At 41.2% G+C, this 20597-nt stretch overlaps 3 protein-coding genes across 7 annotated transcripts; 1 reads left to right on the top strand and 2 right to left on the bottom strand.

Annotated features, from left to right (window-relative positions):
• Positions 1 to 380: 380 nt before the first annotated feature.
• coq8ab (coenzyme Q8A, genome duplicate b) lies at positions 381 to 8548 on the top strand. Its single transcript, XM_061695678.1, has 15 exons — positions 381 to 480; positions 583 to 718; positions 1961 to 2191; positions 2280 to 2346; positions 3177 to 3251; positions 3523 to 3648; positions 4197 to 4282; positions 4357 to 4497; positions 5152 to 5233; positions 5797 to 5890; positions 6809 to 6950; positions 7251 to 7358; positions 7428 to 7493; positions 7763 to 7849; positions 7921 to 8548. Exons 2-15 carry the CDS (start codon positions 605 to 607, stop codon positions 8203 to 8205), a joined length of 1704 nt encoding a protein of 567 aa, XP_061551662.1. The 5' UTR covers positions 381 to 480; positions 583 to 604; the 3' UTR covers positions 8206 to 8548.
• LOC133412459 (proton-coupled zinc antiporter SLC30A2-like) lies at positions 727 to 13350 on the bottom strand. 4 transcript variants are annotated; one of them, XM_061695683.1, is made up of 9 exons: positions 13259 to 13350; positions 13030 to 13184; positions 11434 to 11580; positions 11104 to 11257; positions 10835 to 11039; positions 9857 to 9962; positions 9618 to 9752; positions 8999 to 9135; positions 727 to 769 (listed from the first exon to the last, which is right to left on the bottom strand). In XM_061695683.1, exons 1-8 carry the CDS (start codon positions 13303 to 13305, stop codon positions 9014 to 9016), a joined length of 1071 nt encoding a protein of 356 aa, XP_061551667.1. In that variant the 5' UTR covers positions 13306 to 13350; the 3' UTR covers positions 727 to 769; positions 8999 to 9013. The 4 variants fall into 4 exon arrangements, with proteins under 4 accessions (XP_061551667.1, XP_061551666.1, XP_061551669.1 ...); XM_061695682.1 differs by lacking the exon at positions 727 to 769 and having other exon boundaries at positions 8605 to 9135; XM_061695685.1 differs by lacking the exon at positions 727 to 769 and having other exon boundaries at positions 8605 to 9135; positions 13030 to 13179; positions 13259 to 13326.
• Positions 13351 to 13402: 52 nt separating this feature from the next.
• Positions 13403 to 20339, bottom strand: dnajc5gb (DnaJ (Hsp40) homolog, subfamily C, member 5 gamma b). 2 transcript variants are annotated; one of them, XM_061695690.1, is made up of 6 exons: positions 20158 to 20339; positions 19042 to 19164; positions 18533 to 18746; positions 17774 to 17927; positions 16939 to 17016; positions 13403 to 15645 (listed from the first exon to the last, which is right to left on the bottom strand). In XM_061695690.1, exons 2-6 carry the CDS (start codon positions 19152 to 19154, stop codon positions 15545 to 15547), a joined length of 660 nt encoding a protein of 219 aa, XP_061551674.1. In that variant the 5' UTR covers positions 19155 to 19164; positions 20158 to 20339; the 3' UTR covers positions 13403 to 15544. The 2 variants fall into 2 exon arrangements, with proteins under 2 accessions (XP_061551674.1, XP_061551675.1); XM_061695691.1 differs by lacking the exon at positions 16939 to 17016.
• Between the last annotated feature and the right edge of the window lie 258 nt (positions 20340 to 20597).

The following is a 20597-nucleotide window of genomic DNA, read 5'->3' as shown; positions in this document are numbered from 1 at the left end:
AGTTTTAGAAAGCCCCCAGAATGTTATTTCAGCTTCAGTTATAAGCCCCCCCCCACACACACACACACACACAAAAGGGATCGCAAAATGGGTAAAAGTAAATTTTACACACAAATAAAGGACCCCCCCCCCCCACCACCACCACCCATCGTTTCTTCCCATGTCTGAGCTGTCGAAATGCGGAAGCGTCTTTTCCTCACAGCGACGAGCACTTCTTGAACGCATCACGCGTGTCCACTTCAGGGACCGCCTCTTCCTCGGACACGTAGCCCACCGCTGGCGGCTGTTATCTCGAACGCTCCCGCCCGGCCACTGCTCATTTCGGTTGAACTTTCTCTCAGTCGGGAGGAGCCCACCCCGCCCACTGCTCAACACCCACCACAGGAGGGGGGGTCTGGCTACTTTCTGGGGTAGAAAAGTGTCGTCCTTGGGGCGGAGTGGGCGACGACGTCGAGTCAAATGAAGGTGAACCGCTCCAGGGTGTGTGTTCACAACATTGGCGGTGCGTTTTATCACCACTTTTTAATGGCCTCATGAAGTCCATTTCTTTTTTTTGTTTTCTTTTTTTTGTTGTTGTTCCAGGTGTGAGCGGCGGACGGGCACCATGACAGGCGACGCGGTGGCGCGCACGGGTCTTGCCTGGATCAAGCGGCTGGTGGGCCGGGTCACGGCGGGAAGCTCGGCCGGCGGAGGGAGCTTCCATCCCGGATCGGCGAGGGTGAGTGTTGCCGCCGGTTCCTCCACAACAACAATAGTCAACCGTGGCCGGCTGCCGAGAAACAGATTGACATCATTACTACTTTTCTTTTTTGTAAAACCCTCAAGAGATCCTACGAATATTTTGTGACCTTCAGGGTTATTATACTTTTTTGTAAAAAAAATAGCCATTTCGGCTTTGTTGAATGAAAATAGGGCCTGTGAATATTCACATTCATCCAGGTCATTGCATTATCAGGGCATTGATTGATCGCAACTGGAATGTTCTGCTTGTCTAGAAGATGTTTTTAAATGAGTCAAAAATAACAAAAGCTACACAGAAACAAAAATGACACATTTGTTCCTAGTGACAAAAAAAAAAAAAAAATATTTTAGATCCCATGACAAACTCGAGTACGTGTACGTTAACATTCGAACTATGACTGCTGTACTTGAATTTGTGATTGGTCCACCAGATGGTGCTCATTTTCCCTATTCAAAGCATGCAGCAATGTATTTCACCTGACATTTAATTGTGTGGTCTCTATAATATATGCATTGTATAAATAAAGGTCACAGAAGATTGGGGTTAATTTTATGTAATTTTGAGGGAAAATATTTTATCAGGATGTATATCGTTATTGGGATATACAATATATTTCAGGCCAAGATGACCTCAATAACAGTGAATATATTTCTCGCAGTCTACAGGACATTTAAAGGGCCCTCCTGACATAGTAAGGCCATCAAATATAGTGGTATCTTGAGTTCTGATTTTAATCCGCATTATGCGGAATGTCACGTGACCAAAACCGGAAAACAGGCTAGCTGACGTCCTCTTTGCGCTACGCTAACAAACATGACTACGGTTTAAGGTTATATTTAAACATAAACACAGCCGACAAGCATACCGTCTGGTTAATTTTCTTTAAAAAAATAAAAACATCCATTATAGTACATTTTAAACTTCCCATGTACAATACTTTTTTTTTTTTTTTTTTTTTTTTTTAACTTTTCAAATACAGTGCATCATTTTAAGTATAGTTCAGCTTTACTTTACTTTTAAGTACAGTTCCAGACATTTACAATTAATCTTTAAGAATTGTTTGTTTTTAAACATTGAGGTGCAATTATTTAACTTTTATGTGCAATTTATTTGAATGAAATCACAATTTAAGTACCGGAGCGATTTCATGTTGCTGCAGTGTGTGTCCTCACCACTAGATGGCACTAAAACGTCTTTTTGTTTTTTGTTTTTTTTCAGGAGACATTGAGCAAACAGCGGGAATTCCGCGGTTATTCCTCCCTCGCCGGCAGGCCCAATAATGGAGGCGAGGCCCGTCGAACCGGCACCGAGCGGGCCGGGTGGCGCTCGGTGCGCGCCAGCTGCGGGACGCCGACCCGGGACAAGTCGTCTGCGGGGGGGCTGACGGCGGAGGATGTGGAAAAAGCCAGGAGCGCCAAGAAAACTCACCTCAAGCCCTACAAGCAAGTGGTAGCGATCTACTTTCACTTTCTCGGTTATTTGATGACTTTGTACATTTTTCATCAGCATCTTGTTGAGCTTCTCCTTTGCGTTTCAGCTCAGTGAGAACGCACGAGAGAGGAAAGTGCCGGTCACTCGGATTGGACGCCTGATGAGTTTCGGAGGTGCGTCCTGTTGAACTAACTTGATGCTCGCTTGAGGGAGGCGCTTATTTCTCTTGATTGTTTGAGGGAGGCGTTTATTAGTCAAGGTGTCGGTTGTTTGAGTGACATTTAAGTTTGCGGTTTCTTGAGGGAGGGGTTTATTTGTTTTAAATGGGTGATTGCTCAGGGGGGGGGGGTGCTACCTTTATTAAATTGACATTTGTTTAAGGGAGGCAGTCATTAGTTTTAAGTTGATGGTTGCTTAGAGAGGTGGTGATTTGTCTTTAGATTAAAAATAGCTTTTTGGGTTTATTTGTTTGAATTTAGTTTTTGCATGGAGAAGGTGCTACCTTTTTTAAGTTGATGTTTTTTTTTTTGAGGGAGATGCTTATTTTTCTTTGTTGCTTGAGGAAGTGATTATTCGTTTTGAGTTGATTACTAGAGGGAGGCATTTATTCGTCTTAAGTTTATGATTGGTTGAGGTGTTTGTTAATTCATTTTAAGTTGATTGTTTGAGGCACCACACCAGAAGGAGCCGCATTCAGCAGATGCAGTGTGACAAAAATGGTTTAACTCTTTTCGATTGCATTATGTCATTACTGTATGTTTTTACAAAGTATTGTACGATATTACGGAGTGCTATTTTTTCTCATTTAAATAGACATAATTACTGTTGTTTGTTTTTTTTGGGGGGGGGAAGGCTGGAACAGATGAGTGGCACTTCCGTTCATTCCAATGGAAACAGATTTGCGATACGAGTGTTTTGAGTTGCGAGCGTGGTCACGGAAGGAATTCAACGGGTATCTCAAGGCACCGCTGTCCTGCGTTTATTTTCTTTCGTCTTTTGACAGGACTGGCCGTGGGACTCGGCATCGGTGCCCTTGCCGAAGTGGCCAAGAAGACGTTCAACCCTCAACACAAACAAGGTCGTAAAAAGGAGCGATTTGTATTGGCTGATAAAGACTTCCTTTGTCTATGAAGATTGCATTCATAATCTGACTCTCCCTGCGGTGTTTTTCTAAGATGTAATGAAGCCTCCAAACTTAACGTGACCAAGTTATTAGCACGTTTAGCGTCAAACCAAAATGGCTGACTTCCGGAGTCAAACTATCTTAGAGGGCTGAATTTAAAATAAACACTTGTCATGAGTTACTTTCTACCTGTTCTACTGTTTGTTTGTTTTTTTCCCCCTTCCAGGCATTAAAAAATCTGTCCTGGACTCCAATGCCTTCCTGTCTGAAGCCAACGCCGAGAGAATCGTGCGGACGCTGTGCAAAGTTCGGGGGGCTGCGCTCAAACTAGGACAGATGCTCAGTATTCAAGGTGGGTCATTGAATATGGCCGCTTTCTCAAATTCTTTGGGACCGTAAAGCGGTTCCAACTTGGCAATGAATCGACACAGTCATGACAGAAAGGGGGAAAAAAAAAAAAAGGGAATTCTATCTGCAAGCCTGAATCAACTTTGATGAGGTGCCAACGAGCACAACGTCAAGTCAAATGGATGACTCTCCTCGGACTAAAAAAGAGCTTCAATGTCATCTGCTTAAAATAGGCTGCGCACAAAAAGTGCAATTCCACACCAGCTATTTTATTTTTGTTGGTCACAAAGTCAAAGTCACATGAAGGGCTGCTCCGTTGGGTCCATCGTCACCTGTCACAAATCTGTAAAAACAAAAACTGGACTACCAAAGAAAAAGCCCTGAGGTTATCTATTGATGCTCGCTGAATGAGGGTTTTTTTGGGGGGGGGGGGAAATTCGGTAGCAATCGGACAAACTTTCTAGTCCGAGTTTGTCATTGAAGGACTGCCGGAAATGGCCAGAAAGATTTGAAAAATGGCCGCTTCCAACGTGCGTTTTCTCCTCCTCGTAGACGACGCCTTCATCAACCCTCAGCTGGCCAAAATCTTCGAGCGGGTTCGACAGAGCGCCGACTTCATGCCCACCAAACAGATGATGGTAAACATATCAGTAATCGAGTGTGTAGTTTGTGGGACATTTGTGACACGGGGGTGCCGCGGCGTCGTCCGCAGAAGGTGATCAGCGACGACCTGGGCCCGGACTGGCGCAAGCGGCTGGAATACTTTGAGGAGAAGCCGTTTGCCGCCGCGTCCATCGGTCAAGTGCACCTGGCCGGGCTGAGAGACGGCAGAGACGTCGCCATGAAAATTCAGGTATGAACAAAAGCCTTCCGCAACACGCGTATGCATCTCATCTGTTTCTACGTAAATACACGAAGTACATTTCTCAGCACACTGGGAGAAGGAAGGTTCTGGATTCAGAGCACAAACTAATACTAGTAGCCTGAAAAAGTCCAACATCGAAGGCTCTCGAACTTAAATCTTTTCCAAATGCATTTTAATTTGTTGTATTTGTATCTCATAAACAAGAAACAGAAAAAAAACATCTCTGGATTACTTTTTTCTCTCTCTTAAAAACAAACCAAAAAAATACTATTTGTGTTACGGATAAAAAGACAAATTCTAACAAATTTGATTTCTTGTACTTTTTATTCCTTATAAGAAGAACAAAAACACTTGGATTGTTAATACTTTTTCTATTGGGGAAAATAATACATTATATTTTTGGTCCAAAAAACAAAGCAAATGTGTTTTTTTCTGTGTATTTTGGAAGAAAAACAACACAATATAAAAATGTTTTGTTTATTTTTGTGTTTATCTGATAAACACAAATATTTTGACTTTGAGATAAGATTTTGATTTGCTGTCAACGCCCACCAGAATGGGTTCCACTGTAGTGTGTTTAAAACTCTACACAAACAATATAAAAGGTGGAAAAAGTTTTTCTTTTTCTTCCCCCCCCCCCAGTATCCTGGTGTGTCCAAGAGTATCGACAGCGATGTGAACAACATCATGACGGCTCTGAGTTTAAGCAACGCGCTGCCTGAAGGTAACTGAGAAGGGGTCGTGCTTATTCACGCTACCACAACGCTATTTATTTATTTTTTTCATAAACAACAAACAGGAATCTGAAAAAACAACAAAAATGATCTTTTTTTAAATTTCTATTTTGATCTGGAGAACAACAAAACTATATATATTTCCCATCTGAAAAAACAACCCCAAAAAATTTATTTCAATCAAGAAGACAAAAATGTGGGTTGGTTGGTGAGATAAACAATACATAAAAAGAATGCAAAACCAAAATACATATATTTTTGTTGTTGTTCAGAATTTCTTTTTTTTTGAAACACCCAAAATATTTTAATGCAGAAAAAGAAACACATTTATCTTAAACAAAAGAAAAATATTTTGGGTGTTTATATATGTGTGTAAATAATTATATAATAATAAAAAAACTAAATATATATTTTTGTATTTTCTTCAGTTGTTTTTTGTTTGTTTTTATTCAAAAGAAACAAAATGGCGGTTTACCCCCACCGTCCCCAAAAAGCACTTTTAAATGTATTTGTTTTGAAACCCAAAAAGTATATTTTTGTATCTTGTTTGCAGGTCTGTTCCCCGAACATCTGATCCAGGTTATGAGCAGAGAGCTGGCCCTGGAATGCGATTACGTCAAAGAGGCCAAATGTTGCGCAAAGTTCCAGTGAGTCGCTCGCCGTTTGTTGCTCTTGCTCCACGACATCATATCATATCATATCATATATATCATAGACGCTATTTGTTCTGCTTCAATGTGACTGTATCATATCTCTTTCTATGTTAAAACGTCATATCTACTCAATTTGTTCTGCTTCTATGGAGCTGCACACTGCTGCTCAACTGTACATTTGTAGTTTTTATTCTTTAAAAAAAAAGGACAATAAAATGATTATCAAATTATAGTTATATTTTGTGCACATAAATGTACAGTGTGATAAACAAGTTGAGGATGCTCACTGGGATTTAGTTACACAAATTAACAACTGGTGCAAAATTTTTGTTGGAAAAACTAAAATATTTTGTGTTTCGGATAAATGTTTTGTTTTTTTCAGCAAAAATACAACCGCAACCAATGTTTTCAGGAGGTTGGGATATATGGGGGGGAAAAAAAATCACTTTTTTTTGTGAGTCACTTTTTTAAAGAAAACAAAATATTTTTTGTTTCAGGTACTTACATTTAAAAAAAAAATCATATTTATCTGAAGGACAACTATTTTTAGTTTTGCTTATTTTGTAACTCAAAAAACAAAAGTAAAAACATGCTAAGAAGTGATACCCCTAAAAATATCTTCAGTTTATCTTTTATCTACACCACACACAATGTATAAAGTGCTTTGTGTAATGTTTATAAAAACCATACAAATAAAAAATACACATTATATTTTTGCTACATAGCTCCGGATTGTGGTCATCGACTACCATAAATTGCTGGTCCAAAAACAGAAACAAATGTATGTAACGATTATGTAAGAAACCCTTTGTAGTTGCATTTAAATGGCAAGAAGTCACAAATATTAAGTCCTGCTAGTGACACCGGGTGGCAGATGCTTGAACTTGTATTTGTATTTTTGGTGCGTGTCAGAGAGCTACTTAAGGACCACCCGTTCTTCTACGTGCCCGACGTCATCGACGAGCTGAGCGGCCGTCACGTGCTCACCACCACGCTGGTGCCCGGCTTCCCCCTGGACCGGGCCACCGAACTCCCCCAGGAACTCAGGAACGAGGTAAACAAACACACAGATAGGCTGTTCCAACTCATATTCAACATTCACACTTTTGGGGGGGAGGTGGTCACTCGTATCTCAAGGCACAACCCTATGTGGAGGTGAGTTGAGGAGCTTCATTGAGGCAAAAGTAGTGCTTTGTCACCATCTTGTGGCGTCTAAAACTAACCTGGTTGGGAGCATTATTTTCCCCCAGATTTTCGCTATGAGTTGCAGGGCTCGGCCTGTAAACGCGTTAATAATAATGATTGTAACGGCGTGTTCAGAGCAGGTGAATCGTTTCTTTTGCTGCTCTTGCAGATTTGTGAGCAAATCCTGATTTTGTGCCTGAGGGAGCTTTTCGAGTTCCGCTTCATGCAGTCTGATCCCAACTGGTCCAACTTCTTCTACGACCCAGAAAAACACAAGGTCCGCATGGCTGACTTGATTCCATGTAAATTTGGGTCATTTTATTACAGAACAAAAATGTGTCAACAGGTGGCGTTGTTGGATTTCGGCGCAACCAGAGAATTTGACAAAAGTTTCACAGACATCTACATTGAGGTGAGAACATCCTCAATGAGTAAAGCTGGCTCATTTTCATCATTTTGATTTTTTTGGGGGAGGGATACTAAATATTTCTACCGTTTTCAGAGACAAAGAAAAAAAAATACTTTTATTAAATAAATAAAAAAAACTCACTAACTGGGAAAAAAACAGTTAAGATTAACATCTTGTAAGATCTTTGTGTGTGTGTGTAACCAAAAAATAATTCCCTAGACATGAAGGTTTTCTACTGGATAGTTGTCTTGATGATCATTTTGATGATGTAGGTTATCAATGCTGCCGCACATCAAAACAGAGAAGAGGTCCTGCAGCGATCCAGAGACATGAAGTTCCTCACCGGATTTGAATCAAAGGTAGCTTGGGGGGGGGGGGGGAGATTTAAAAATTTTTTTTTTTTTTTTAAACTTGCAATATTGTGTGGAAGGCGATGGAGAACGCCCACGTGGACGCCGTGATGATCCTGGGCGAGGCCTTCTCGTCTACGCGGCCGTTCGACTTCGGCACTCAGAGCACCACGGAGCGCATCCACCGCCTCATCCCGGTGATGCTTCGCGAACGCCTCACGCCGCCGCCCGAGGAGACGTACTCGCTGCACCGCAAGATGGGCGGCTCCTTTCTGGTCTGCTCCAAGCTCAAGGCCCGGGTGGCGTGCAGGGACATGTTTCTAGACACCTACGCGCGCTACTGGCGGGACGGACGGCCCGCCTGAGGACCTTTTTCGGGCCGTCCTCTTATTTACAGACGCACAATTGATCGCGGCCAAGTGACAACAAACGTGGCCTTGATGTGGATTATTTCACATACCTATCCCTCATTTTTTTGACAAGCAAATGGAATCCCAGTGCATGAATGCTTTAAAACAATAAAGTGTCATGTTTATTTGTACAATGTTTTTTGACTGATTCCTTTTGATTAATAAAATGCATCCTGCAAAAAATAAAATGAATCCCAAGAAATGTCAAACACTGTAAAGCTCATTGTTAAGAGGTGAGGTTTGTAGATAACATTTTCAAATCCAATAAATATTACTGTCCCAAATACATTTCTGGATACCCTTTTCATCTGGCTTTTGTTGTTTAAAAAAAAAAAGTACCTGAAGCTTAGCGAAAACGTTTTCCTATTTTTATTTTATTTATTCTTTTGCATCAGAAAAAAAAGAACAAAAATCAAACCCAAAGCAAGTATTTTTTTCAGATACATTGATTTAAAAATAAAATACTACTCAAAGACTTGTCTTTATCTGAAACTGAACTTCATGAAAATCAGTTATGAAATGAGCAAAGTTGTGACTTTTCCCTAAAGTCCATGCATTGCCTATGATGAGAACTATTACTGCTACGTAGCCGCTTGTTTTCACGACGGTGTCTGTGCTTTCCAGTCTTTGGCTGCCCTATTGTGCTACAATTAGCATTTGAGTGTCCAGTGTCAATTTCCCACACATTTCTCCTAACGGGCAGAAGACGTTGACCAAAAAAAAAAAAAAAAAAAAAAAAACTGTCCACCTGCACTCCTGTTCATCATGCGTTGTCTCGCGAGGTTCCGGAAGGTTCCACTTGGATCGTGACAGCAGTGAAGCCAAAATGGGAGCGCAGGAGCTTTGTGGCCCTCTTGAGGATGACGTGTGGATCCGCACCGTCTTCTATATAAGTATAGTATATATAAAGACACGTTTACCTTGTCTTCCTATATTACAGTGCTGTGGAAATGTATTGGGGCCACCCCTTGTCAATTTTTTATTTTTTTTTTGCAGATTCCCCACTTTAAGATCACCAGACAAAGATAACCCGAGTAAACAAACATATTTTAATGGTGATTTATTTATTAAATACTAATAATCAAAGCTACCCTCAGCACACACAAAAAAAACAAAATTAATTTTTTCTTTACTTTTGTGAAAATAAGTACTTCTTGGGGGGCGGGACTCCTGTTTGAAAAACAATGTAAAAACAAACCTGCTCATTATGTCTCTTCCTTCTTTAACTAAAATCATTTTAAAAAATATTCAATTAATCAAAAACGAAACTTTTTCTTACCTTCAGGCTTAAAACAAAATTAAAGAAAGAAAGTAAAAAAATACGGAGCGAACCATTTGCAGAAAATGTTTTTCTCTCTCAAGATTACCTGCAGTGATGTGCACACAAAGCAGCGAGTGTGTCATGTCCAGGCTCCACACGTGAAGGCGGTGGAGCGACGACGCACCTCGCACGGACAGCAGGGCGTCCCGCACGGAGGCGACGCTGATGCCAGGAGGCGCGCCTGCACGAAGAGAAAATTAAATTAAATAAAAAATTAAAAGAGCGCCCGTGTGGCATTTACCTAAAAAGTAGCGACGATGTCATTCCTTGGAGGGTTGCATTTACCGTCCATCAGAACTCTGATGACGTCCCTGGCGGTGGGAAAGGTGGTCCACATGACTACGAGAGAGAAGAGCAGCGTGCAGATCGGGTCGGCCGCCTTACACTCAGGCTGCCAGGAAAGAAGATGAACAACAAAATGCCAATTTTTTCCCCTCAAAACTACATTTTTTTCCCCAAATTTGACAATTTGACTTAGGTCAAAAATAAATACTTTTTTTTCTTGAAAATATGACATTCTAAAAATAGTTTTTCTTATAAAATACTAAAATATTCAAAAGAAATACCATCTTGAAAATATACAGCTTATTGAAAAGAACTCTCAAAAACAAAACGAAATATTAAAAAATACACTATTTTGTCTCAAAGATATACTAATTCTCTCTTTAAAATAAAGGATTTTTGTCAAGAATATAAATTTTTTCTCCAAAATATGCCACTTTTTTTGTCGAACCCTTTTTTCTTAAAAAAAATTTTTTTCCTCTACAATATCAATGTGAATGACTTTCGCAAAAAATACACTTTTTTCTCAAAAATACATTTTCTTAAAATAATTGACTTTTTGAAAATATACTTCTTTTGAAAATATAAAACTCTCTCACTAAACTAGTACTGTACACCTAATTTTTCCGACAAAAAAGTTTTCTAAAAATGTTTTTTTGTTTGGCCTGAACACTTTAGACACAAAAGAACATTACTTTGTCCATCCTGTGCTTTTTTTCCTCAAAAACACTCATCAAAACTACACATTTTCTCAAACGTATAATTTATTCTTAAAAATATAAAATTTTTATAAAAAAAAATATATATATATACAACACTTTCTCAGATTAAAAAAACTAAACAAAAACACTATTTTCTCCAAAATATGACTCGTAAGATGACTGCTTTAATCGCGTTTATTGTATTTTTCTCTTTTTGGTGTGGCCCAAACACTCAACTGTATGCGACCTACGATGTACAGTACGTTTTGCCGCAACTGACCCAGAAGTGGATGATGGCGGCCGCCAGCAGTACGCCCACGCTCTGGATCAGGTCTCCCACCGCGTGGATGCAAGCGGCCTTCACGCTGGCGTTACCGTGGCGATGGCCGGGCCCCCGCCGCTCCTCTGGCTTCTGCGGCCGGTTGGAGGGAAGGGCGTGGTTGTGGGTGTGAGAGACGCCGGACTGATGGAGGATGAGCAGGATCCTAAATACGAGCGGAGGGGGGCGTGAGGAAGGATCCGGAGTGATGAGCGCAGCGGCGGACTTACAGGATGTTGACGGCCACGCCGCAGACCGAAGTCAGCAGCATGACGTCGGCGTCGACGTCGTAGTCGCCGGCGGCGATCCTCAGAGCGGCCGACCACACCAACACGGCCGTCACCGCCCAGATGGACGACAGAGACAGAAGCGTGCCCAGAATCTCTGTTGGGCACAAAAAATCTGAATTTTGGGGAGAGCTGGAAATATCTGTATCAGCTTTATAAAAAATAAAATTAAAATTAAAAAAAAAATCCATGTCGGTCGGGCGCGAAAACACGCCCAGAGACAAGCGCGTAGTGTGAAGAAGGGCACGAAGCCATGCCGCCATGTCCACCCACCTGCTCGATGCCATCCAAAGGTCAGGGTGAGAGTGGGCGTGCGTCCTGAGATCCAAAGAGAGAAGACGCTCAGCGAGATGCTGCCCACGTCGCTCAGCAGATGTGCCGCGTCCGTCATGATAGCCAGACTGTGCGCGGCGTAGCCCCCTGGGAAAAAAATAACAAAACAAAGATATTAATAATATATTACATATTCGCCCTTTTCAAATTGAAAAAAAATCAGCTGAAGGATAACATTCAAACAACAATACAGGACAAACTAGAAAAGAAAATGACAGCTACAACACACAAAACAATTAATTACATCACCATAAAATATGCACGCACACACACAAAAAAAAGGCTCCCGTTTCAGTTTACTCTCAACAGCATTTATTTAAAATGCAATTCTGTCAGCGAGGACATGTTTTTTTTTTTGTCCTGTTCAGCTGTTAGGTCAAGCAGAATAGAAAATCTGTATCGCTTTTATGGCGGAACAGTTTTACTGTGTCACAGTGGAGTTTTTAAGCTTCCGCTGTGGTATTATAATTGGGGTTTATTGAGAATCAGACTTGATCAGTCGAACAGAACAAAGTTTCCAGAAGGGAGAGAGAGAGAGAGAGACGAAGACAAAAGACAAAGTACTAATTGTAAACAGGATGAGAGAAGTAAATCATTACATTATCACAACAATGAAACATTAAATATGAGTGTTGCATTGGGCTGTATTGCTACAGCCTGTGAGGGAAGGACAGGACAAGGACAGGACAAGAAGCATGCAGGACAAGGGTCGTGAACACGACTGTACAACTGAAGTGTGGTGGCATTAATTATGTAAATTATAAAAGTCCACAGGACGAGAGTATAAGATACACAAGCGATTTGCATATTCATGAGTTTTTTGTTGCAGGAAGTGCGTGACCCCACACGCAGTGAAAGAGTCCTAGGGTTGTGTACCACCACCCCCAGCCACCGCCCCACTCGCCCCGCCACCCCACCCCCCTCGACCCCCAGGAGAGCCAGGTGCCCCCAACCCGCAGGGCCCGCGATGCAGACAGTCCCCGCCCAGCCCGAGGGCGGGAGAGTGTCCCTTGTTTGTTGGAAAGGAGGGCGGATAGTGGCACCCAACAAGGGAACAATAAGGTGGGGGGGTAACCCATGGAGCACCTGCGGGCCATGAGAGGTCAGCCCCAACACCAAGCAGTCCTCCAGCCCGGGGGGCCCAGCCTCGGGAACACCGCCATGCAAGTAAGTGAGACCCACCTCCCCCTCTGTTACTATGACTGCCAGGTCCCCGACTGGCAGTCTTTGGGCCTACCCAGTGTTTTTTGATGGGATAAGACTCATGTTCCAACATATGTTCTGCATAGATTTTATGTATGAGCTGTCCATTGTCTGTGAATATACTGTAGATTATTGCAAAGCATTCCCTCCTATGATTTATTTCAACTGTAGTACTATACTGAAAATAATAAAGACATCACCAGCGACTACGACTACTTACAGATGTAAATATGATATGATAGGCCCAGATGGAACGCGACAGAATGCTAAGTGACTCCAACTGTAAATACAGGATACACACCCTAAAAGTTGAAAGAGCAATCATCATCTCACCGACTACCTCCGCCACCATGAAGACGAAGCTGATGACCAAGGCGACCAGGAGTCTTTTCCTGGCCAGACGCCTCTCGCCGCTCTCCCTCGCGTCCACCAGCTCGCCGCCATCACCGCAGTACCAGTCCACGTCTTCCCCGCCGTCAGACTCTGAACTGAGATGAGACAAACTGGTGAAAACATCAAAACGGTGGGCAAAAAGGGGGCGGCAAAAAAATTACAAACAGACCAGGAAAGAGACTCCAGCAAGAGTTGCTTCTCCGACTCGGCAGCCATTGAACTGGGAAAAGTGCAACCTGTTCCCTCTCACGTTATCTGTGAAGGGGTGGGGGGGGGGGGGGATATAATGCTCCCAGCAGACGGCACTCCAATGGAGCAGTGACACCTGAGTTTATTAGGTCAGAAAGAACACCTCTCTTTTTTTTTTTACAGCATTGGGCGACCAGATACACATGGGAATGTCAAAAAAAAAATAAACACATTCAAGTTATTTGAGACTAAAGTGAGTTCAATACATTTCTTATGTCGGCCCGCTTGGCACACTGACAGTCAATGAACATCAAAGAACAAGGAGAGAGAGAGAGAAAAAAAAAAAAGGGTCACAATTAAGGTTTTATCTTATACATGTTGCATACAAGTGAAATAAAAAAATAACTCCTTCTGGCCCAAACGATCACAATGAAGCAATTTTGGCACTAAAAAGTCCTGAAAGCAGCAAAAGTGGTTATGTACACGTATACGCTACTCATATTCGGCATTGGAGAGAAATTTCAGGATGAACCTAAAATGCACTCTAACCTTTGAAGGGGAACTTAATTTGACCTCCTTCAAACTTTTGAACGCACGTCTGGCCGTTCAGCAATTTTTGCACAACAGTGGGCTGAACGGCAAAATTCAAAACAACAAATACACAACGCTGTCATCAGGAGGTTGCAGCAGAGATACAGCGAGACCGAAAGAGTCACAGAAAGCGAAGGAAGTGGACATCTTTGGAGATGTTTTGGTTGTTTCATGGATCAAACACCTGCTGTGAATTTTGCCATTCAGCTCCTTGATAGAGAACAGCAAGTCGTGCAAAAAAGTACTGAAATGCTGTACAGTTGGACGTGCATTCAAAAGTTGAGAGAAGGTCAAATCAAGTCCACCTGGAAAGCTTATAGTGCATTTTAGGTTTACCCAGAAATTTCACCCTAAAGCCCAATATGTATTTATTTTTTTTGTAATGCAAATAAATAAATGGCATCCTACAAAGGTAATGTTAAATTTTGGACAATTGTGACATGTCTTTGTTAGCGTTGGTAGGCTATGTTGCATGCTGGTAAAGGATGGTACCTTATTCTGGCACGTCGGCACAAAGAATGCAAGTTTTTTTTGTTTTAAAGTGCTTTAAAAGAGAGGCTTTGATGGTTCTCTCCCAAAACAAAACCAGCATGTCATCAACAAAAATTGCAAAAAAGTGTTTTTTTTTTTTTTTTTTTTTTTTTTTTTTTAAATGGTACTGTGCAAAAGTTTTAGGTCACACTTTGTTTTTATACCTTTTTTTTTATATATATATATATATATTTTTTTTAACAGCAGTCAATATGACTTGTAAAACTAAACCAGAACAGGTCACAGCAGGTTCACAAAAATGAATACAAAACCAGTGAGCCGCAAACCTTTGTGGAGGAATGGTGCATAATGTAACAATTACATTTCAATCCAATTTTGGTGCGTTGTTTTTGTTTTAACCATGTGATTCTATATGGTCCCACAGGAACCATCCAACCCCCAAAATCATAATAACACCTCTTGTCTATCCCTCCAAGAACCAGGTAGTAGCTTGCTAATTAAAACATTTAAAAATGGACAAACAGACAAATATATAAAGCTCGATGAATTATTTTCGTTTTTATGAATAGCTGAAACTAGGTCTGCACTCAACTTAGTGGCATGCTGGTAAAACAAGGTGGGCCATAAGTGGTTTATTTTATTTTTCAACGGATAGTGTGATTAATAGAAAATAATTTGAGTCAAGAACATAGAAAGCAGATTCCAAGGCAGTGTTGCGCAAGAACTGGAGGAAGGAAGGCAGAAATGTCGTTTTAAGCAAAGGAAGGATGGAAGTGACGATGCGAGAACAAAAAAAAGCAACGTTGAGGTTGGGAAGTAAAGGAGGTCGGGAAGGAAAAGATGCCAAGAAAAAAAAAAAACGTTAAATGTAATTTGTTTAAATTATAATAACGAGACATAATAATATAAACGTGTACGCTTACTTTTGGCCCACCTCGGTATATGATCATGATGACACTGGTTAAAACAAAAAAATCTGATCGTGGCCTGAGACTTTTTGCACAGTGCTTTATACAAAAAAAAAGGGGATCCGAAAGCGAACCCTGAGGCACCTAAAAACAACCCCAAATAACTGCTGTTGTAAACAAATAAACCCCTCAAAGATGCCAGGTAACACCCTACCCAAAAAATGTATCCAAAATTCTAAAATTGGGGTGGGGAGGTGGGGGTTCGGGGCTGCGATTTACTCCTCGACTGTCAGGCGCACGGCAGCTGTGGCGGCTGCAGATGAGGAGGTAGAGCCGTTGCTGGCGTGGGGCTGAATCACGATGGGCGTGTCCTCACCTGCAGTGGTAAACAACAGAATTTGGACTGAATTTTGGAGGGTTAAAAATAAACATGACAACTATTCCCACAATATAATTAGACTGGGCGTCAATCATCTGTGAATTTTCGCTATTGGCATTTCTCTCGCAACCTGCTGACGACATTCTGTGACGCTCCGAGCTCAGCGGCCACTTCCCTCTCGCCGCATCCTGTTTGAAGCCTCTTAAGCGTGACGTGCCGTCATGGTTTCATGATGTCAAAATGTAAACAGCACGATGACGAGGACTGTTTAAATAGCACTTCTGATTCAACCCGGTAATGTATTGGTTAGATTCATGGATTAAACGCCTGTCCTGAATTCTGCCATTAAGCTCCTTTTTAGAGAACAGCGAGTTGTTCAAAAAGTACTGAAACACAGAACAGTTGCACATGTGCATTTAAAAGTTTAGAAAAAGTCAAAAATATATAATTTCAGTACATTTTTGGTTCATCCTGACATTTCATCTTCACTTTTTGTGGGTTGTGTCCATTACCACATTAGCTACTTTGCACTCAGTATCTGGACTCCTGTTAGTTACCTGTACTAACACGTTCAAAATCACATCATTCTTTTCTCTGTATTGTCTATTATTTTGTCTTCTTAATTAAACCTATAACCAACATTATGCTTAGTTCATGTTTGACCACCAATCGATTAGCAAAACGTACCTTACCTGTCTATGTGGGTTTTATCGTTTATAGCGGATAAAGATAAATGTCAGAGTTGTCAACCTTGTATGTTGGTATTCTCATTCCAATTTAATACTAAAAAATAAGAAAAAAATCCTTGAATCAAAATGTTATCAATCATTAGAGCTCTGTCCATGATGGTGCATACATGAGGTGGCCTCTGCATGTCGCATGCCAGGTTTTCGTGCACTACAAAAACAACCTCTTTCAATTATAAAAAAATAAATAAATGGCAAACTACATTTCAGGTTCCAATGCACATTTCTAAATGTAAACGGATTAGACTCTTCAAGTCATGTACTTCAAATCTACATCACGTTGAGTCTCACCAATAGTAAGTTGAAGTCAAGTCGAGTCTTTCAAGTTTTACCCAAGCGAGTCGCAAGTCCTAAAATTGAACTCGAGTCAAGTCATATGACTCATGTCCCCCACCTCTGCGTTTTCACTTCTTGTAAACAAACAGTCGGGGCTCTGACGTGCCTGGCCACCCATCAAGTGTGAAATTAAACAGCAAAGTCTATGTTCTGTGAGCTGCCCATTTCTGAAAATGTGTCAACACGCGGCAGTCGAGCTGCACTTTACCTGACGTGGCGTCAGCTTTGCCGGAAGCGTCGGCGGTGGCGGACGAGCTCGGCTGAATAACAATTACAGCGTCTCGTGCTGTGAAACATAATGCAAAACAATTCAGAAAGCCCCTTGTCTTTTTACATTGTCAGAGAGTCTGGGGTCTGAAATGTCCTAGTTTTTCTTGAATGCAGCATGCAGGAGACCTTCTCGTAAGTGCACAAGTATAAGAACCTGGTCGGAGGTCTAAAAATTGCCTTGTTTTTTCTTCAACGCAGCATGCCGGAGACATCGTCAAATCAGCACACGGGTAAGAACCAGAGTCTGAGGTGTGAAGTTTCCCATTTTTTTGTGAATGAATCATGCAGAAGACCTTCTAGTAAGTGCACACGTTTAAGAGTTCTGAAATGTCCAAGCTTTGAAATGTCCAAGCTTTTGAAATGTCCAAGCTTTTTTTTTTAACATAGCAGCAGGATACATTCTTAATACATACAGCCTTAAATGTGCACAGAGATAAGAACCAGTCAGAGATCTGAAATTTCCTAGATTTTGTTGAATGTAACCTGCAAGAGACCTTTTTGTAAGTGCACAGGTTGCACAGGTTAAGAACCTGGTCAGAGCTTTGAAATTAACTGAAATTAACTTTAACTGTACCAGCATGAATGCGTAGGGATAAGAAGTCGAGTCATAGCTCTGAAATGTCCTCATTTTTAGCGAATGCAGCATGAAAAAGACCCTTTAAGTGCACAGGGTGAGGAACCTAGTCAGGTCTGAAATGTCCTAGTTTTTCTTGAATGTAGCATGCGTGAGACCTTCTTGTAAGACCACAGGCTCATGGAAAATCGCCACTCACCTTCCTCCTGCTCTCTGATCTCCGCCTCCAGGTCCTCTGGATCCAAGTAAAAGTCTCTCTCGTCCTCCTCGGAGGACTTGCACTTGCCACAGCAGAAGCAGCAGCAGCAGAAGCAGCAACAGCAGGTGAAGATGCCGCAACACACCAGCAGGGTCTGAAGAGTTATTGCAGGTAGTAAGCGTTATTACTAGGAGCAGAACAGTACTTGTATCTGATTGGTTCCCACGCTACTAAATCAGTAAGGGACAGGAAGTGCAGCTGTCTCGAGCTATTGCCACTTTTCTTCATTAAACAAACATAGCGCAGCTCAGCTTCTGGCTAGCGGACATCATGGCTTGCTATATGAATTATTATTATTATCTGTTAACTCCTTTGAATCTCTGTCACGCAAATATCGAAAAGAAATAGCGCAGCGCAAACAACTTCCGCTGGAATTTAACCTTCAGGTTAAGCTGACTGTGCTATGCTATCGAGATGTATCACTTCAACATACATCCCTGACACTTATTACGATTTCTTATTAGCCAGGCCTTTTGCTTGTGGCATTTAGAGTTTTACAGACAGAGCCTAAAATACGGAGATTCCACAAATAAATGGGGTTTTGGTGAATTGCTTAGGATAGGGTCCACAGGGAAAGAAAAAAAAATTTGACCTACATGAAAAGCTCCTATATGAATATGAAAAGGTGAATTCCTGAACAGCAAAAAAGGCAGGGATTCACTATACAGTCACACCCCTGGTATTTACACGGCAACTCACCTTGAACCAGCATTTGGACATGAGGAAGTAGTACTTGACGCTCTCGTCGCCAAACTGCTCGGCCACGTAGAGGCCCATGGAGCCGTACTCGTCGTAGATTTTACGCTTGTTCTCGTCACTCAGGATGGAGTTGGCGTTGTTGATCTCCTTGAACTTCTCCGCCGCTTCAGGGTTGTCAGGGTTCTTGTCCGGGTGGTGTCGCAGCGCCAGCTTCCTGTGGGAACCACGACGTCACAAAATCAGACTTCAAAGCCTTCGTGTGTGTGACATCACGTGAGACTTCTTGTGTTTCACTTCACTTGTGTGACTGTTAAAAACATTAAAACACTACCTAAAACAATGCCTGTACCGCTACTAACGTTTTCATGATGAGGACAGTTTTAACTTGAAACAAATGAATGTACACACATAAATAACCTTAAATTTTTTCCTGTGGGAAAATTTTTGGGGGGTTGGCAGGAGGGTTAGAGCAGCAACTAGAACAACCAGTTTGAAATTGTGAAAGCCACCTGTAGGCCTTCTTTATCTCCTCGGGCGATGCTCCCTTCTGTAAACCCAGGACTTTGTACAGGCTGTCCCCCGCCGTGGACATTTTGCGCTGAGGTCTGTTGGGGTCGTTCATGTTGGAGGTTCTGGTGAAACGAAAGTTGCAATGTCGGAAAAAAAAAAAAAAAAAAAAAGTTTCAAAAGTTAAATGAGGAAGTCAAAGAACCAACTAAAAAGGGAAGTAAATAATGTACAGTGTCCACAATGTCTCATTTCTTATTATTAGAAATTGATGACATATGTAAATAAGACTTGTTTTATGTACTCCGTGTTTATTCACGTTTTTAATGACACTGCATTTGCGTGCAATTGCACCAGGACTGCATCTTTGTGGATTCTGAAATTTGAAGACATGGTCCAATTCTTTGGGCACCTCATTCAATCCCGTGGAATTATTCTAAAATCACTAACCAATGCCATTGTCACTGGCAATAAAAACTGCAATAGCTACTCCTTAATTTATGACTTCGTGAACAGTTTGTCTATTTATTTGCTTTTGTAATCTGTGTGTTAACTATATAAAAGAAAAAGACTTTATGGCTAGACCATGTACCTTTAAGGATAGATTCACCCCCAGTCATGAGAGCAGCAGGCGGGCCGCAATTTCACATAAAATGATTCATTCACTACAAATAATGTATCCTTTGTTCAACTATCTATGCCAGCAAAACAAGAAGGTGCAGAATTAACCTGTTTATTTTAAGTATACAACTTTTTCGTGACATTTTTGTTTGGTGGTGTGCCGTCAGATTTATTATATAAAATTATGTATTTGCGCAATATGAAATGACACTGATTGAAAAAAAACTATTATTTAATCATATTTCCAACTGCCACTTAAACAAAAATGTTACATTACGACCATTTAGTTTGTTTCTTTCTCCGCCACTTGAAGTTTCAGTTTCAGTAAACATGTCAAAAGGTATTTTGTAGTGAAACGGAACTTCAATCCGACTACGAATTATGTGTACTGTAAAAAAAACAAAAAATAAAAAAAAAACGCTGCTCTCCGGGTGAATTTTTGAGACAGTGCTAAGCTAACCTTAGCAAAACTGCACTCATTAAAAGTTTATTCTTACCCTCTGGACGAATTAAAATCGGTGTTCGGGGGTCAGATCATGGAGTCCAAACGCTGTACGCAGTATCTTATCAACTTTGCCACACGGTTGACGTTGACACGCAGATTGTTGTCACTTGTACACCGGCGTTCTCCTCATTGTGAGTGATTGGGAGGCTGGAGGAGCAGTTAGCTAGAAAGCTAGCTAGCAAAGCGCTGCCGGAAAAAGGAAGTGCACAGCGGAAGTGGCGTCGGAATCAAAAGCGGCGGCAAACATCGAATTTACAAAAAACAAAAAAAACAAAAAAAAAGAAAATAGTAGACGTAACAATGACTCGTTGATACCAATGACTTTTTTGTTTTAATAAACAAATATATATACAGTAATTCTGGATGGAGAACGACACAATTTTTCTGCCAAATAGAAAACAAATTTATTGAAATTTAAGTTAAAATGAACGA

This window comes from Phycodurus eques, chromosome 14, assembly GCF_024500275.1.
Source record: "Phycodurus eques isolate BA_2022a chromosome 14, UOR_Pequ_1.1, whole genome shotgun sequence".
In the NCBI taxonomy this organism is placed as follows: Eukaryota; Metazoa; Chordata; class Actinopteri; order Syngnathiformes; family Syngnathidae; genus Phycodurus; species Phycodurus eques.
This window is presented reverse-complemented; position numbering and strand designations above follow the sequence as displayed.

Coding starts and splice junctions, on each gene's coding strand:
- coq8ab (XM_061695678.1), top strand. CDS start 605: ATGACAGGCGACGCGGTGGCGCGCACGGGTCTTGCCTGGATCAAGCGG. Junction 719..1,960: donor TCCATCCCGGATCGGCGAGG/GTGAGTGTTGCC, acceptor GTTTTTTTTCAG/GAGACATTGAGCAAACAGCG. Junction 7,494..7,762: donor TCACAGACATCTACATTGAG/GTGAGAACATCC, acceptor TTGATGATGTAG/GTTATCAATGCTGCCGCACA.
- LOC133412459 (XM_061695683.1), bottom strand. CDS start 13,305: ATGGCTGCCGAGTCGGAGAAGCAACTCTTGCTGGAGTCTCTTTCCTG. Junction 11,581..13,029: donor CATGGTGGCGGAGGTAGTCG/GTGAGATGATGA, acceptor TTTTTTTCCCAG/GGGGCTACGCCGCGCACAGT. Junction 11,258..11,433: donor CTTTGGATGGCATCGAGCAG/GTGGGTGGACAT, acceptor TGTGCCCAACAG/AGATTCTGGGCACGCTTCTG.
- dnajc5gb (XM_061695690.1), bottom strand. CDS start 19,154: ATGAACGACCCCAACAGACCTCAGCGCAAAATGTCCACGGCGGGGGAC. Junction 18,747..19,041: donor GAGATAAAGAAGGCCTACAG/GTGGCTTTCACA, acceptor TGGTTCCCACAG/GAAGCTGGCGCTGCGACACC. Junction 15,646..16,938: donor CAAAGCTGACGCCACGTCAG/GTAAAGTGCAGC, acceptor TTACCACTGCAG/GTGAGGACACGCCCATCGTG.